This window comes from Miniopterus natalensis, chromosome 3, assembly GCF_054644295.1.
Source record: "Miniopterus natalensis isolate mMinNat1 chromosome 3, mMinNat1.hap1, whole genome shotgun sequence".
NCBI lineage: Eukaryota > Metazoa > Chordata > Mammalia > Chiroptera > Miniopteridae > Miniopterus > Miniopterus natalensis.
The window spans coordinates 47,557,993-47,576,990 of record NC_142083.1 but is presented as its reverse complement, the minus strand read 5'-3'; the positions used below and the strand labels follow the sequence as shown (position 1 = coordinate 47,576,990).

Here is an 18,998-nt window from a genome sequence, read left to right as displayed (position 1 = left end):
TACAATGTGAATCAGAAGGCAGTGCCCCAATATATAAATCCTGAGTCTTTCTTTCATATCCCTAGACATGAGCAAATTTGTCTGCTAGGACACTGAAGAGTTGTCTGTAATTTTATGGTTCTCTAATTAAGACTTGTACAAATTCAGCTGCCAAAAAATCACCAGAGTGGGTGGTGAATACAGCCAAGTAAACTCTAATTATGGAAAGCAGGTTTTCTAAGATCTCACATACAAGAAACAAAGGCAAGATCAGACAGCTAAGATAGTTACCACGGCAATATAAATAGTCTTGTCAAATTCAATGTAAATTCTACTTTGATAACAGCTGTTACCTCCCATAGTTCATAGGTACTTTTAAAAAGCAATCTGGGATCCTCTGCTTGGAACCCAGCACTTACTTCCCCCCACCCCTCCAAAAAAACAGAATTATGAAAATTACCCATGTCATTTTCACTCCTGGGACAAAAATAAAAGGAACAGAAGTCCAATGTCCCAGATAACTTTTCATTTTATATTTCAGCTCCTCCACTAGTATTATTTTTTGAAGTTCTATTGGAGTTCACTAAAATGCCGTTAGCATTCTAAAAGGTAGTGTGCAAACGGTAAGTGTACAGCACAATAAATTTACCTGAATTGAACACATGCATATACACCGGCACCCAAGCCAGCACCAGCATTTTCTGCACTCCAGAAGTGTCCCCCAAGAACCCAGGAAAGAGGAAATTTTATTTTATAAAAAAATACTTCAATTCTCTCAATAGCATAATATCGTGTCTTCTGACTGTCTGGATCGGTAATCACAGCCTTTTCCCTTTTGCTATTACAAACATCTCTGCCTATCTTTCCCCTTTATCAACACACGGAACCACCTCAAATAACGCCTCCTCTAGGAAAATCCCTTGACTGTTGCAGAAAAATGACTTAAGTCCTCATCTATATTCGCAGAGTAACTTGCAAATAATCTATGTTTATACCTATCACAATGAATTACACTAACTTATATGTGCATCTGCTTTCTAGCCTGGGAGTACCTCATGGGCAGAAAAGGCACTCAATTTTTTCATCTGTGTTCTGTGCTTTAAACCGTATGCTCAGGAACGACTCCACGTTTTTCACACTTTCTTCTGTCAGAGACACCTGAACAACTTTTCCAAGTAGGAATTCCTACCAGACTATATTATATAATATTAAATGAAGCAAAATATACTATCCAGATATTTTAAAGTATATATCATCTTAATGCCCTCCATATGAATAATTTGTAAGTCTGTTTTATTCAAAGAGATTAAATAAAATGTGATGATTTTAATACGTATACACATTAGTGACATATGTAGCATATATGAGTTGACAATACAATACTTTGTCATAGGCAGCTATTTTCTTGCAAGTGATGCAGTTAAGGTTCTTTTCTATAGAACGTTTACAAATACACCCTGTAGGCCTGATACTGATCATTCCCTTTTACTGCTCTCCTTCCCCATTCTCCTCCACAGCAAACCTAAACAAGCTTATTTCGACTAGTCTGAGATTCCTCTTTATGTATACGCTCTGTTCAAAATTATAGAAGAAAAAACATGAACATCTCATGAAAGTCAACAATGCAAGAGTTCTCCTACCTGTGTACCTAAGCTGGCTGCCATCATGTGAGTCAGAAGTTTAGCTGCAAACATGGAATACCTGGCACAGAAGATATGGGAGAGCACAGCCAGGAAGAGACCTGCAGGAACAAAAAGGTCCATGTGTGGTTTTATAATCCATGAACAAAGAGCAGCACAGTACAAAGCTTTGGGACAGTTAAGCACATAAGGCCTGTAGCCTGCCTCTCCTGCACAGCACAGTCTCTCTTGGAACGATTATGTTGCGATTTTAATTTACCCCATTTGGCAGGACATATAAAATCTTCACACTTAAGCCCAAAGGGTAACTTTAATTTTCAAATATCTACCTGCTCCTTTCCCTATCAAAAAGAAATCACAAATTAAACAGATTAATAATTTCATTAAGCATTTGGTGCTCTGTTTCCATTAGACAAGTTTTACTGTTTAAGAAAAGAACCATATTAAAATCTAATTTTCTAAGACCATGTGGCTTGGCTAAATAGATATAATTCGGGCAGTGAATAGGATTTTTTTAGGCATAAAATTGTGAAGGATACTACCAAAACTCAGGTTCCGTAATTACTCCTTTTTATCTACTAAGAATAGTTATGTAATTACAACAGTGGTGATTATGAATTTTAAAAGCAACCTTATGCTACTGGGTACTAAAACCAGGAACAAAATGTGTTCTTTCCCCCTAAGATGCTTTTAACCTAAACATCTACATTTCTAAATGGCGTGGAGAAAATTATTCCTATATATATATATTTTTAACTTTTTAAGTTTTATTGGTTTTTAGGAGAGGAAGGGAGAGGGAGAGAGAGAAACTTCGATGTGAGAGCAAAACATCAATTGCTGCCTGTAACCCAGGCATGTGACCTGACCAGGAATCAAACCCACAACCTTTCAATGCACAGGATGATACCCAACCAACTGAGCTGCACCAGCCAGGGCATGTTCTTATTCTCTTTAAGTCTACTTGCGCTCACCTATTTACACACGGGGGTGATGAGAACCTCAGCACTAACTCACAAATCTTCTCTCTTGGAATTTATACAAACTTCTCTTAATGCCAGGTTTTCAAATGCAGAAAATATTTCAACATATTTTTTAAATATTTGCTATCTTTTAATCTTTGAATGTGCAGTATACAGTAACTTTTTCACTTAAGCCTTTCAGGCCACCCTCATCCTCAGCACGGTTGTTCTAAGAATTACTCAAACATTAATGGCATGTACGCTGCTCTGCCATATACTTTGCATGCATTATCTCACTCATCAATGCCTCCCTGACAAACAGGAGACACAACATTCATTTAACACTTTGTTTTCTCATTATCTTCTCTGAAGCTACGGAACAAACTTTTATTTCATTTTATTTTTATTTTTTTTAAAGTTTTCATCTTTCTTTTCTTTTTTTCTTTTTTTTTAAATATATCTTTATTGACCTCAGTGAGAGGAAAGGAGAGGGAGAGAGAGATAGAAACATCAATGATGAGAGAGTCATTGATCAAGCCCACAACCCAGGCATGTGCCCTGACCAGGAATCGAACCCTGATCGCCTGGATCCTAGGTCGATGCTTACCCACTGAGCCACGCCTGGCTGGGCCGGAACAAACTTTTAAAGTGCATCACCTGCTGGAGGAAGTGGACGGGGCATCTGCAAAATGTCCACATGGGGTCTGGTTCTCTGCCCAGAAATGCCTCTTATAACTCCTTCTGGGAAAAGCTTTCAATATGTTTAAATTTAATTGGGTAGATGGGTAGACAAACTTCCATGTAAGAAGTGAGGCTCTGCACTAGTCAAGGCTTCTGGCCTAGGAAGCTGGCAGGCATCTGCAGTAATCCATTTCTAGGAAGGCTGCCATGGGGTGTTCTGGGACAGGTGTGCAAGTCCTGGGGCTGCCTCCAAAATCCACCCACGCAGGCACACAGTGTAACCAGAAGCTGCAGAGCCATGCCTGATTTTGTACTTTTACTTAGCTGGTCTACAAACTAATGAAGCTGATGCTACCAATTCATAAATGTACACTGAATTTCCTATGATGATCAAAGCTAACTTAGACTCAGGTTTTCTGTGTGTGTGTGTGTGTGTGTGTGTAATATACTGACTTAAAAGCAGGGCCTTGCAAGTTTTTGTTTCATTATAGGCCACATGATTACAAATATATGCTTTCCTATAAGTTTTTGTGGTAGATGGTAGCAATGTCAGGCAAAGGGATTCAGTGCTGGGCAAAGGAAAAATGCATACCAGTCAACTGTTTTATTCATAGCCATTTCCTTTTACTTGGTAATATTCCAGTATATGCTCACTTCATATAAATTTAGTACAGTTAAACTGGACCAGCTCAGGAATATTTAATTAAGTATATTAAACTTCAATTAAAATGCTAGCATGACACCTGGTGGCAGTCCAGGATTCGAAGCCAGTGGCAGGAAAATGGGCTAGATTCTGCGGCTTGCTCCTATGTATGGTGGTTATCTAGGTGATCAAGCAGGCGGTACCACTGGCCTTGGGAAATCTATTGAATACCTTAGATTTAAAGAAACAAATATTTCAGTTACCAAGTTTCTGAAGCCGTATATGCTACGTATTTATCTTTTATTTTCTTATTTGATGCTGAATAGCTGTATTAGCATACATGATTTAAATTTACAAGTCAGGTTTTTTTTTTATTGTAACAATTTTTGGTTTAAATTTCTTTAATATGAATGTGTAAATCACAGGGTACAAAATGTTATAACAATAAGTAGATTAAAAAATAATGTATATAAAATGAATAAAGTATAATATTTCCTGTTATTACACTAAAGGCATGCTCTAAACAGTTTTTTATGAATTTATTCCTTAGTTAATTGAATAACTTTTCTTTACTTTTTCTAGTCCTATGTAAGGTACAGACTCAGTTGGAAAAGAGCAATTAGCTAGTTCATTATTACAAATGACTTTTCCATATGATTTTAAAAGGAAGATAAATTACCCTTAACAAAATGATAATATTGGTCATCTTTGATGTAGATAAGAAAAACTCTAAAGAACAGATAGATTATTTTGCTATTATCAAACTAAACCAAACATCCTCTTACTTTATTGTAAGAATATAATATATAATACATATAACAAAAATATATGTTAATCAACTACATAATCGATAAAGCTTCTGGTCAACAGTAGGCTATTAATACTTCAGTTTTTCGAGAGTCAAAAGTTATATTTGGATTTTTGACTCACAGGGGAATCAATGTCCCTAATCCACACATTGTTCAAGAGTCAACTGTAATTTCAAATATGACTTTAAGTCAAAAATAATAAAAGTAGATACTGATATTTAGGTGTTGATTCTCAAACATATGAGCGAATCTATGTACCTTTTGTTAGAGTAAGCTGCAAAAAATATATATTTATTAAAAATTCTTCCAGGAAATATAGTCCTGCTAGTCTTCTATAAAATCTAAATAATATTCTCACTTTAATTTTTAAGATTCTTTGCTTTGATGTTCAGTATTTAGAACATGTTAGGGATTTTTGCGAGTCACAGCAGCATTTGAATGTATCTCTCTATTGAAATATATAAAATAACATCTAGATTTATTTCAGCATTTTACCTTTGGTGTTATTTTATCAGTCTATGAAATTTCTATTAATATTAAAGCAAATTATGATGTGGTTTTGGAGCTAGGTGGACACACAAGAATCTATTAAGCAAGAAATGTCATCTTTATGTAAGATGTTAGTAAGAATAACACATATCTTTCAGGAGGGAATGGGAAAAGATTAACCAAAGAACTCATATACAGATATGCATAACCAATGGACACAGACAATATATTGTGTGGTGAAGGCCTGGGGTAGGGCAGAGGCTAGGAGTAGGGGGTAAAGGGGGGGAAATTGGGGGACATCTGTAATACGGTCAACAATAAAAAATATTAAATTTAAAAAAAGAATAAGAAATTATTAAGACTCCCAATCAATACAGCAAATGAGAATAATTCTATAGTTATTCTAAGTTAAGTTATAAGTAAATAGTCTGACAGACTTTAACACAATTCAAAAGGTCCCACTCCTGCCAGAAATAAAACCTAAGTGTGGAAGGTGAAAGATTATTTTTTAGAACAGAGCATATTTAGAGCTCCTAGGTTGTAGAATATGAATCTACCAAAGGGGTATGTTTTTTACAATAAAAATACAAACTGCATATATATGTATGTATACACACACACACACACACACATATATATATATATATATACACTTTTTTTTATTGATTTCAGAGAGAGGAAGGGAGAGGGGAGAGAGAGATAGAAACATCAGTGATGGGAGAATCATTGATCCGCTCCCTCCTGCATACCCCATGCTGGGAATTGAGCCTGCAACCCAGGCACATGCCCCCACTGGGAATCGAACCACGATCTACTGGATCCTAGGTCGATGCTGAACTGCTTAGCCACACCGGCCAGGCTACAAACTGCTTTTGTATATTATCTCACACAATCCTGACATTCTGATGCAGAGCCTGCCTCTAAATTGCAAGACTATGAACACGTATTTCCTTTCCTGTTATCTCGCTTCTATCCCACTGTATTTTACATTCCTTATGAGTTGGAACTGTGTCTTGTTCTTTCCTATATCCGCCATAAATATCCACTGAACGATTTAATGAATAAGCCAATGGGAAAGTTTATTTTCTCCCAGTGCTGATGAATACAGCATATCTGTATCTTGTACATATAAAATGACTATGGGAAAACAGATTTTCATTCTCATAAATATGTAAAATTATTAATGCAAAAATATTGCAACTGACCTGAGATGCATATAAATCCAGAAGAGAAAAAGGCCTCATTGTATGAAGACAGGTTGTCGGTCTGGGCATACACAGCGTACACAGACATGTATGAGCAGGCACATTCCACGTAGTCTGAAGTGTCCTCAACCACTTTGCAAAACTGACTGTCAGACAACCAGCTAGAGCAAAAGGACAACTGTCACTATTCCTCTTTAATCAATACTTAAGGTCTTGAGATGGCTTTTAAAGAATAAGTAACTTACTGAACTTAAGTGTTCTTGAGTCCAGACTTAAGAAGACCACAGTTTCAAAATGAAAAACTGGAGAGAACATCTTGTCTGTTACATGACACAATAGACCCCCCCCAAGGTAACTTAAGAAGCAGCCTAAACACTGCCCAAACCTTCAAAAGCTGCAGATGCAGAAGAAGCCGGTCCCCTCAACAGAGCAGTACCAGTTGCTGCCTAATCTAAAGCAAACATGCCCAAGGTTTTCAGCAAAAGGTACTCTTCTCTATTTTTTGAAAATCCCAAAAGATTGACACAGCCATTATAATAAGTATTCACCCTTCCTTATTTTTTATAATTCCTACTAATTTGAACCACATGAATTACTTACATTTTTTAAAATTCCTTAATCTTTTTTGAAATTTAGAGCCAGTTATATGTATTATATGTATAAAAAGGTGTCTATAAGGTCTGGCTAATTTAGCACAAGAACACTGCTAAATTATGGCAAATCTATCATCACATGTCCAGCCTTCTGAGAATTCCTCAATGGCTACTGGTTGAGCATCTTCCCTTATAGTGCCTCTTCATTTCTTTACTTGTCTAAGGACATAAAACTTTTAACCTGAACTGCAGAGTCAACATTGAAGCATTCATTAGTAATTATATATTGAAGATCAAGGAGTACCTATGTATTAGGTTTAAGATTTACCGTCAGGCATTAGAAATTTAATTTGATAATTATTTTTTTCCAAAGAAAGATACTAACCAGAATTTTGGTGTTTAGAGGACAGTTGGTTACCCAACTAAGCTGTTAAACTTATTTACAATTTTAATTTATGTGGCTGAAAGTCAGTAATAAACAACTTTTTACCCCTTGGTGATTGATTAGGACCCTAGACCCTCTGGGCCAGCACTGCCTGACCCTAAAGCACTGACTGAGCTCCGAGTGACAGAACTGCTCAGAAACTTGAGGCCTTCGGCCAAGGAGATTCAGAGAAAGAATCACTCTCTTCTTCCCATTCCTGTGCGTGGCTTTAATCCCAAAATGTACTCCAAGCCCAACATGGACTAGAATTATAAATCCCCGCTAACTCCTCTAAACATACAGCATCAGCTCCAGAACCACAAGCTCAAATGGAAGGGGTAAAAAGAATTTCCTTTCCTGTCCAATAAATTAACCAATAACCACAGGAAAGTTATTTGAATTGAGCAAAAGTCATGCTAAGTCCCATGAAAGCACTAACCATCAAGGAGTAAATACTGTGTTAAGCACATATTTTAATTCGTTGGCTACATTTGCCACCTGCACAACGCTAGACCATTTCCTATGCTTCTTGGTCTTATTTCTTATAGAGGCTGTTCTCCAGTCGAGAGCCCATCAATGCTCAGCAGAAAAAACTGGGCTCAACGGCACTAGAATGCAGAAGGACCAAATTCTGATTTTAAACAATTAAGAATAAGTACCTTGCAGCAGCCTGATTCCAAAGGAGACACAGGGAAGTTTTGGGAACAATTCTAGGCTCGGCAGCATAAATCCTGTAGAGAACCTCATTGTTGTCAGTCAGGGGCTGTGAACTCTGGCCTTTCACACTCAAAGATAATACCTATAGTATAAAAACAAAACAAAAAAACCCCAGAATATTAATGTTTTCAAGTTAATGTCATGACTGAATCTCTCATCCTGAACTTGGCTTCATGTTTCTAGTCACCTTAGTCACTGTTACTGCCACTATTTATAGGTAGCTTCTTTATGAATGCAGGGCACCTCCCTGCTTTTCCACTGCAAAGGTTCCCCCTCCACTTCAGTTACTGAGCAGTCTGCAGCTGACAACACTCACTTTGCCTGTAACGAACTTCATCACAAGTAGGGTTTATAATATAATATTAGTGAAAGCTATATTTTTTCAATTTCCTTACTCTTACATATAGTTTACTCAATAAAACATGAAGGAAATATTTCCAGCTGTTTTTGAGGCAAAACATTTGACAAATAGTTCATAAAGATGGGCCATGTTTCATAATTAGCTCACCATGTGCAGCACTTCCCACAATCTGATCAAGCGAATGCATTCTGAGGAGTGTGGCTGCCATGGGAAAATCAGATTCCAACCATAATTCTTTATAATGATAGATTACCTTATTTTTCAGGGCAGGAAGACTGTTTCCACTTATAAACCACTGCTGGCTGCTATACTCTGTGAACTGGACGGATTCACATGTACTTTTCTCAGACATTATTTCTGCATCCGGGACATCCAATAACCTTTCTGGAATTCGAATATAATCACCTTCCTTTCCTTCAAACTTGTGCCCATTGATTTGCTGAGGATACCAGTGAAGAGCCAGTATTGACAAATATGGGCAGCTGTCTAGGATGGTTTTGCTTCTACAAGAGAAAAGCAGAGGATGTGCTAAAACGGCATGCACTGTATATATATTTTGTATTTGTTCTATATATCCACTTATATTTGTTAAAATGCATTACATCGGGGTTCTGTTCTTTGTGTATATCCATAACACTACTAACCCAGAGCAGTAGAGAGAATGTGCTTTCAGTTCTTTTATAGTTGTTGTGATTTTTTTCGTAGAACTTTCTTCATCGCCTTGCCTGATCCTCCTTATAAGCTAAAACGGGGGTTTTTGAAAGCTGTTCCACAAATATCAGATATGATCTGTGGCTGTAAAATGGACTTTTCAGTGCATTGGTGGAATAGGCTGAAGATAAGGCACACCACTACCGTGGAATACTAGGCTCTACTTAAGAGTATTGTAAACCTTATATATCTGCAGCCATGTTTTCATCAAGAGTTCCCTTACCCCTTTCTGACCTATCAGAGAATTACTAATTTGACTATGTGACTGGTAGGAGAAACAGCCCTGAATAGTGATTTTTATTCATTTAACAATACTGGTTTGAACATCCCCTAAGCGTAAGATCCTGTGCTCCGTGAAATTGATTGCAAACCTCAGTGTTTTGAAATCAGTTGAAAGCTTGTTTTAAAATATAGATTTCTGCATAAAACACCAGACTTAATAAATAAGAACCCTTGCCTGGGGAGAGAGCTGGGGATTCTAGGAATCTGTATTTTTTAAATTTATGTTATTGTCGAGAGTATTACAGATGTCCCCCATTTCCCCCCTTTTGTAAGAATCTGTATTTTTTAACCAGCCCTCCAGCCAATATGACACATCTTGTCAGTGGACACATTATATTTGCAAACAATGAGGAGATACAAAGATGAATCAGATCTGAAGCCTGCCTGGAAAAATGTAGTAGATATTAGGATAAAAATTACACATTAAATGTTAAAAAGTAATATAGGCCACAATAAATGAAGAGTGCATATCATTATAATCATGGATCTAAATGATTTTTGTCAAGACTGCTAACCAAGGAAATGGAACAAAGATTTTCAATGGAAGATTTGAGAAAGAAAGGGAAGGGTAAGGGAAACCATCTCTAGCTATGTGCCCTCTCTAAAAAAAAATAATTGCCACCACAGCTTTAACGACATTTGCATTGATGCCTTCAAATAACTATCCTTAATTCAGCTATTCATCCAGAGCTCTAGATCCTAATATCCAAGACTCCATTGAAGCACCTCAGTCTATACAGGTGCTTCAATGGTGCCACACACACCTCCAAATCAGCCTAAACTCATCTCTTAATCTCCCCATCCGACCTCCCACATTTTCACTGGTGACTCTCAGCTAAAAGCTGCCACTGCCACAGCCACCCACATACAATGTGGCTGAGACCAGTGAACCTCAGCCATATGGCCGCATACCCCCCTCTGCCGCACTAGAATCTGCTGAGATTTAGCTCAGTCAGCACCATCATGGACTCAGCCCCCTTTGCACAATGAGAGCATCACATGCATAGTGACTCTGCTCAACCTTGACACAAGTGTGACAGATTCCTGGCCCTCTCCCTTACTGATGATTCCACTCTCCCTGACACCTTAACCTCAGATACCCAACACCCTTCTACTGCACTTGCTTTGAGCAATCCCACCATCTGCTTTACAACCATGCTGAAGAGAGGGGTGGAAACCCAGCAGGGGGAACCCACATTATCTTGTAGTTTAGCACTAGTAAAAATCCATAGTAACCAACCTGTCAGCCCTTAATGCCACTTGACATTGTTTTAACCTGGCTTCCACGTGACTGTTCTGGAGTCCATCATTCTCCTCAACATCCCTGCTCAATTCCCAACCCTTCCCTCTCAGTAGGTGCCCTTGAATACTGCGTAAGACAGCGTGTAAATACTGCATATCAGAATGGTCAGCATCTTCAGAGTTGGCTGAGGAAAAAGCTAGTCTTGATCTCTCCCTTATTTTTGGTGTTCAATGTGTCATCTATAAGTTAATTCTACAACTTAATTATTCTTGAGGTTACCATACTCCTCATATCCCTTCCTTAATTTCAGCCCTCATCTTCTCTTACCTGAACAATTAGCGCTACGCAGTCTTCCTATTTCCTGACTTACCCTATTCTTTAACATTTACCACTATCCTCAAAGGTAGGTCTAACATCCTAAGTCTGATTCTCTCTCTCTCTCTCTCATACACACACACACACACACACACACACACACACACACACACACACAACCACCTAGCTTATTCTATGTTTAACCTTTAAAGGCTGATGATCTTCCTCAAAAACACCACGCTATTCTTTCCTGACTGCGATCATACATGCTGGTTCCTCTTCCTGGACAGCTCAGAAGGAAAGGTAAGTCAATGGAGAGGAAGGACATGGCAGGAAACATACTGATTCATTTATTCATTCTATTCACTCCTCGTACCATAGCCACTGAGAATTTACCACATGCCAGACGCTGTTCTAGGCCTTGGGAATACATTAAGCAACAAAACAGAAAAGACTATTCTTTACATGCACCTTAGGCTCTCTTGAGTTCTCACTGTGCTTCTGAAGGCACAGGTATGGAAACCAACATTGACAGAAGGGTAGATGGTTCACACCTAAGACAACCTCAATATCCTGGTGATGTGCAGAAATATGGAAAAAAGCTAATTGAAAGAACTGGGACTATGGGGAATGTAAAGCTATGAACTACTGACCTCACTGAACAACACAGTTAAGACAGTGTAAAAGGAAAAAACAGTAAGAGAATATTTCTTAACTATGCACATGCGCACACACACACACACTGTGGCCTCAGTGCAACCTACTTGAAATAAATTATCCATTTTAGAGGTTTATGAAGACATTTGAGACATTTATAAATGGCACTGAAGAGCTGTACTATTAGTCTCAGCTGGGCATTTAGGAAAGGGGAGGATTGGAGAAGGGGCTTCCAGAAAGGGCACGCAGAGCTTTTCAGATGCTCTGCTGACACTTCTAATTAAGAAAAGTTGGTTCTGTACCCAAACCTCAAGTCACACCCTGGCACTGACCTAGGATGAAAGTCTGGGGCACTTGGGAGCCATGGGGCTCAGAGTGGAAGATATATTACAAAGCAAGTGGTTTACAATCTCTTCTGACAACATGGCATGGAGGCCAGCAGGGGCAGTGGAATCAAGTAGGCCTGGGATTGGCCTGCAGGCCTGGGATTGAGCCCAGGGCTCACCATGGACTAATTGTGTGACCACTGGCAAGATATGTGAGATCCCTAACCTCAGGTTCTACATCTGTAAATAAGAATAATAAAAGCCCTAACCTGATCCTTGAACAGCTACTTAAAATGATCTTTTGCAGGGATAAAATAATATATGCGCAATTTTTAATAAGGACTAGTTCGATCCATATAAAACTTTCATTATACTGTTAATACCTAGATAAAAAAGATAATTTTATACAGTTCAATCTAATATAATGTCAGGACTAAAGCAGAGGTATAGTTAATATCACATTTTTATTATTATTTTACTCTTTGATCTATCTTGTAACACTTTTATATTTGGATTGACTATCTCTTTGAACTTTATGTGTCTTGTGATCTAAGAAGTAAATATAAAATTTTTACATACCCAACCAATATTTCAAATAACAAGTCAGTTCATAAAGGGCCCATAAATGAAGAGATGGTTATGCCAAATTTTTTAAATGCAGCTTTCAAAATATCTCTGAATTTCAACATAACTTCATGAATGCTGATCACTGCATACATCAATAAATAAAAAATAAGCTTTATAGAAGCCCTTGCAAGGTAGCTCAGATGGTTAGAACATAATCCCGATAACACCAAGGTCATAGGTTTGATCCCCTGTCAGGGCACATACAAGAATCTACCAATGAATGCATAACTAAGTGGAACAACATTTATATTTATAAAAGACCTTTTAAAACAAGAGGAATATGTTATTGCCAGGATAAATTTATTTTTCTTGATGTAATTATTGCTTTTTTCAAATAATTAACTATTTGCCCACTAGGCACAATGCACTGACTGTACAGTCTCTAGTTACATCATCTAAATGTCAGCTACATTGTGTATTACTCTGTAAATTGTGAAGGCATACATATAAAGTACAGCTAGTATATTAAAAGATACTCACTTTTCACCAGGAGAGCCACAGGTGACATCAGTCAGCAGAGAAAAGGCAAAATTCTCAGTCACTTCAGTAAAGTGACTGAACCCCCTTGTGTCCTTGCGCTTCGGGTTAATAAGAGCACAAAGAATCTCATAGAAAAGATTTCGGTTCTCAATACTGAATGCTTGATTTTTCCCTTCAACAGTTATCTGGGGAAAAACAAGAATAAAAATATATCTTAAAAAATAAAATGCTTAAGTGATATGTATCATACAATACAACGTGTTCTTTGTTAACAGTTATTATAACAAAATTACAAATCAGGCTCAAAATTACATTTCAAAAACATTCACTTGTACTTCAAAAAGCATAATCACTTATAAAGAAAAGGCACAATCACCAAAATATTTTCTATTTAATAACTAGACAAAGCCCAAAATGGTTGCATGGATTGCTTATTTTTAAATATAATAATTAACATCATGAGTCAAAATTAATCTCTCTTTTGCCCGGCCAGGTGTGGCTCAGCAGTTGAGCGTCGACCTACGATCCAGGCGGTCGGGGTTCGATTCCTGGTCAGGGCACATGCCTGGGTTGCGGGCTCGATCTCCAGTCCGGGGCGTGCAGGAGGCAGCCGATCAATGACTCTCTCATCATTGATGTTTCTATCTCTCTCTCCCTCTCCCTTCCTCTCTCTGAAATCAATAAAGATATACTTTAAAAAAAAAAATCTCTTTTATATCTATCCCAAGAATTCTTATTATTTTGACCAACAACTAAGGAAATAAATACAAGAATGTCTGTCCATAATAGAAGCAAGATTCATCTTGATTATTGGTGCTTTAATGAACAGAAACCACCACATATCACTAAATTTCTAAAACATCAAATGAGAAAATCCTATTCCAACTAAGAGTAGTCCAGAGCTCCTGGCATTCTTGCCTTTACCTGTGAGTATGAACCTCCCTACCTTACAGGGCTGGGTTATTTGTTGTTTGAGGGAAAAGGAGAGTAAGAGGATAAATCGTTTTCATGATTTATTTTTTCTTTTACCAGAATGATGGGGGTCACATCTTTATTGCCTGCCTAAGCTTTGGTGTTGAAGCCTTTGACTTGTTATACCATTCCACTCATATATCTGAGAATTCCCTATTAATTCTTCAAAATCCAAATTAGCCATCATTTCTCTATGACTTCTACACTGTATCCCACCTGCCTGATCATATACATGATCACTCTCTTTTTAATTTGCACATACCTTTATTGATGAACTTAAGACAATGTCGAAAGGATTTGCCTGTTATTCCTACTAGTTGAGCTCATTGAGGAAGTGGCACGTGTTTCCCTTTTTTTTTTTTTATAGTTTTATAATCTATGCAGTACCAAGCTGATAGCTGTACTCAAGATCTAAGTTTAAGACTAGCCATCTCAAAGACAGCAAGGAAGAATGGAGAGTGATCCACAAGGAAAAATGATAAAAAGTACAGTATACAAATTTAACAAAGTAAAATTTACAATGGAGCCCAGCCGGGTGAGGCTCAGTGGTTGAGCGTCGACCTAGGATCCAGGAGATACCGGTTTGATTCCCGGTCAGGGCACTTGCCTGGGTTGCGGGCTCGATCCCCAGTTGGGGGCGTGCAGGAGGTAGCCGATCAATGAAACTCTCATCACTGATGTTTCTCTCTCTCTCTCCCTCTCTATTCCTCTCTCTGAAATCAATAAAGACATATTAAAAAAAAACCAAAAACAAAACAAAAAACAACTATTATAAAAAAAAAATTACAATGGAGACAGGAAACAGCCCATTGGATACTGAAACAAACTGAGTATGTTAAGTGGAAAATAAGCTCAAGAAATTTTCCCAGGACTCAGAGAAAATATTAACAAATAGGACCAATCCATAAGATACAGCAAGCACATATAAGGAGCAGGTAGAAGTAAAACCTACAAAGTTCCTTGGTAAGCTAAGGAAATACTCCTGTCTAAAAATGCAGAGCTTGCTTTATACCACTGAAAATTAGAAAAGGAACCACCACCAAACGTATCTGGTGATTTCTAAATATTATTTCAAGAGTAAAAAAAAATCTTACCAGAAAACCAGACAGGAAAAAATTACTAACAGAGAAACAAAAATTCAATTTGACATCAGACTTTTTTTGCAAATGAAATGCCAGAAACCACCAGATCAACATGTGGAGTTTTGAGAATTAAAGGCTGTGATCCAAAAATTCTAGAGTCACCTAACCTTTCATTCACAGTCAAGGGCAAAAGAAAGTTTCTTTCAGTAAAACACATACACAAATATCAAAAAGCCATTTATATAACTTCTATAAAGTGCTGTTCTCAGTTGGTTATATTAACTTCTCTAATTACCACAACAATCTTGTGAGGGAGAGGCTAGTGTGATTTTGTTTGTTTCCAGATAAGCAAACTGAGACAGAAAGAGAATACCTCACTTGTCTGAGTGCACTGAGATGGTGAATATCCCAGGAGGCACTAGTGACAGCCAACCTGCCCTAACTCAAAACATCCCCCAACTTGCTTGTCCTAGAATAACAACACAGCTTGACTCCATTTGTAGTCAGGTCATGCAAAATTATTGCAAGCATGAAATATAAAACTGGGTAGTAAAATACAGAACTAAGTCTAAATCACTGTTATCAAATAAATCAAATTATAAAATAAATCAAATGTAAAAAATAATTCTAAAAACATAAGATATATAATATAAAAATATATGATAAGAAGAAATATTTTGCTCTGAAAGGCCATTTTACATAAACAATAAAAAGAACCTCCCAAATTATCAAAATTGGCTTGCAAAAAGTACAGTGTCTGGATCAATCATGGGAAAATTTTTTTAAACTGTCAGGAAACAAAAAAGGGATCTTTGGAAGGGGAGGGGAGTCTATCAGACTTGCAGAGAACATATTATTCCCTGTGCTTTCCAGTGTTCCAGAACACAAAATTAGGGGCAACACCTCCTGACTCATGGTTTACCAAGCTTTCATAACCAGGAAACCAAATCCCTAAGAAATTAAGTTTTGCATATCAAATCCAGCAGCCTTAACAGACTGAATATTATTTAAAAAAACAACAGCATTTTAAATAATTTTCATTGCACCATACCTAGGAAAACAAAGGATAGAATATTATGGCATAGCAAAACTTTGCCCAAACCCACAGCTGAATTTTATCCAAAATACAGTGAGTCATTTCAAGTTCTTGCTCTTATTAGCACACAGTTGTGTCTTCTGAACATAAATAAGTAGTCACTTCTAGCGAATGTAATAATAATATGTAAGATTTATTGAGCTCTTCCTATAAAAAGTATATAGTGTAGAGCAGATTCTGCTTCAAAGAAGTTAGAATCTGGGGAAAAATAAAGCTTGCAAATAAACAATTTCACTTAAAATACAAGACCTTATAGAATGAAATTCTACCCGGTATGTGGAAATTCTCCCAAATTTGAGGCTACCTGAGAGTTTATATTAAGTACATATAAAATATATGAATGGCTGCCAGATAAAGTATAGGTGACTCTACTTGAATTTTCGATAAGCAACCAATAATTGTTTGATATAAGTATATACAAATAAAAATATTTATTTTTATTCATAATACACTAAAAAATGTTTTCATTCATTATTTATCTGATGTTCAAGATTAACTGGGCCTCCTATATTTTATTCACTAAAATTATAACCCTACTATATGTGATCATATACATTTTCAGCGCCTGTTTTATTACTGTCAAATTCTAATTATTATAAATGTCTAAAATATCCTTTTGTCCCTCTAAATGGCGATTATTCTTTCAGCTTTTTGTTATTATAAATTGGCTCTAATAAACACTCTTGTTATACATATATTTGCATAAATATTCCCTACACCCATTAGATGTCTTTATTTTCCTTATTTTCTGCAGTTTTATTGAGATATAATTGACATATAACATTACCTGTCAATTGACTTTGCTTATGATATATACAAAAATAAATTTTGTTTAAACTTTATGTGGTGAAGTCTATCAGTCATTTCCTTTACGACTTCTGGGTCTTGTTTTATGCTTTAGAACATGGGTGGGGAATGTCTGGCCTGTGGACTGTACATAGCTGGAGAAATCATTTGATCTGGCCCTGCCAGGGCAACTGCCAGCAGGACTTGAAATTCAATAAATCTAGGAGCTTTTTTCATAGCTAATTTTTAAGTCGATAATTTTGTATGGCCCACAAATAATGTTATAATATCCACATAGCCTTTGGCAGAAAAAAGGTTCCCCACCCCGGCTTTAGAAAGACCTTCCCCTCCTCAAACTAATGCCTTAAAACTGATTTGTACTTCCCAGCAAGATGGTAGTGTAAGTAGTCTCGGTACTCACCTCCTCTCACAACAATATCAGGATTACAACTAAACTACAGAACAACCATCATTCAGATCTGCCTGAAATCTAGCTGAACGGAAGTCTTACAACTAGGGATTTAAAAAATCACATTGAGACTGGTGGGAGGGGCAAAGACATGAAACAGGCTGGTCTCACATCCACATGTGGTAGTTAAAAATCTGGAGGGATATCTTGGCTATGGAAGATCCCCTGAGGAGCAAGGGGTCCCAGCCCCATACTAGACCCCCCGAGCCCAGGGTTCCAGTGCCAGAAGAGAAGTACCATAATTTCTGGCTGTAAAAAATAGCGGGGATTGAGGATGAATGAGGCAAGAGCTCTTGGAGTCCCAGGCAGTTCCTCTTAAAGGACCCACACAAGATTTACTTGGACTCACTTGCTCTGAACTTCAGGGCTGGGGCAAGAGCTCAAAAGGCGCCAGGGACATACAGGGAGGAACTGAAGTATCTGGTATCAGCGCAAGACCTGGAAGGGAAGCTTTCTGCCAGGCAAAAGTGCTGGCAGAGGCCCCACCCACAGAGCCAGTGGGTGGGCACTGTATCTGAGTCTCCATCAACCTGGCTCATACTGTTCGCCTCACCTGGTGATTCCCTGAGACCCTGCCCCATCCAACTGGTGGGCCCACCCAAGCCATTTCCAGTGGCTTTTCCATACAAATGACCTATCTTGACTCATGATTTTCTTTTCTACCCTTAAGGCATTGAATTTTAAGAGACATATAAGAAGTAAAACAGGCATGATAATCTAAAACCCCACTGTAAACATTTTAAGTATTTAAAGTTCACTGCATCAGAAGTATAGTATTTATGAATTCATATGCATGTACTCAAAACCTTTTTTACTTGTATATAAATATATTGATAACAAATATCTTGATTAAAAAAGCCTCAAATAAACCCCCATAAGAGTCTTTTCCTTTAGTAATGATTCTTTTAGATATATTTCATTTATATTCTTAGGGCCTAACATTTCCCTTTAATGCCATCATTTGCAGAAGTGTAAACGAACAAATAGGTTTAAAATAAAACCTGATTGGTCTAACACGAGTATGAATGCCTGAATTTATCTGGTCACTCCTGAGTTCTCCTTGTCTGTGTTTTCAGTGCCCAGGAGGAGCAAAGAACAAGCAGAGAGCAAAAGCTCCTTATCTGTGGCATTTAAACAGGACAAACTATGAATCTAGTTCCAGTTCTCTTTTTATAGTCTCAAAAAACTGAGACTCAATTTAAAAAGATATTCATCCACTTTCTGGAGAATCAGACAGAGCCTGTAGCTTCTGACATCTATCTGGTGCCTCTTTTCAGACACTGGGCTGTCCTGCCCGCTGCAGTGGATAACTCATCCCTCTCCGAGTTTAAGACAGATTTCCAAACAGGCATAAGTCACATGCAAGCCAAGGTACATTGTCAGATATGGTAAGTTCCACTCCTGTGTTCAGAAATTTAGCTCTACTATAATTTCATGATAGCTGACATTATA

At 37.4% G+C, this 18,998-nt stretch overlaps 1 protein-coding gene across 1 annotated transcript in view; it reads right to left on the bottom strand.

Annotated features, from left to right (window-relative positions):
- The window catches only part of ADGRV1 (adhesion G protein-coupled receptor V1), a 404,143-nt gene that overhangs the window by 216,377 nt on the left and 168,768 nt on the right, over window positions 1–18,998 (bottom strand). The window contains exons 80-84 of the mRNA XM_016216159.2: window positions 13,142–13,326; window positions 8,754–9,003; window positions 8,082–8,221; window positions 6,406–6,566; window positions 1,620–1,720 (exon numbers count right to left, since the gene is read on the bottom strand). Coding sequence (XP_016071645.2) covers window positions 1,620–1,720; window positions 6,406–6,566; window positions 8,082–8,221; window positions 8,754–9,003; window positions 13,142–13,326 — 837 coding nt within the window. The remainder of the gene's footprint in view (window positions 1–1,619; window positions 1,721–6,405; window positions 6,567–8,081; window positions 8,222–8,753; window positions 9,004–13,141; window positions 13,327–18,998) is intronic.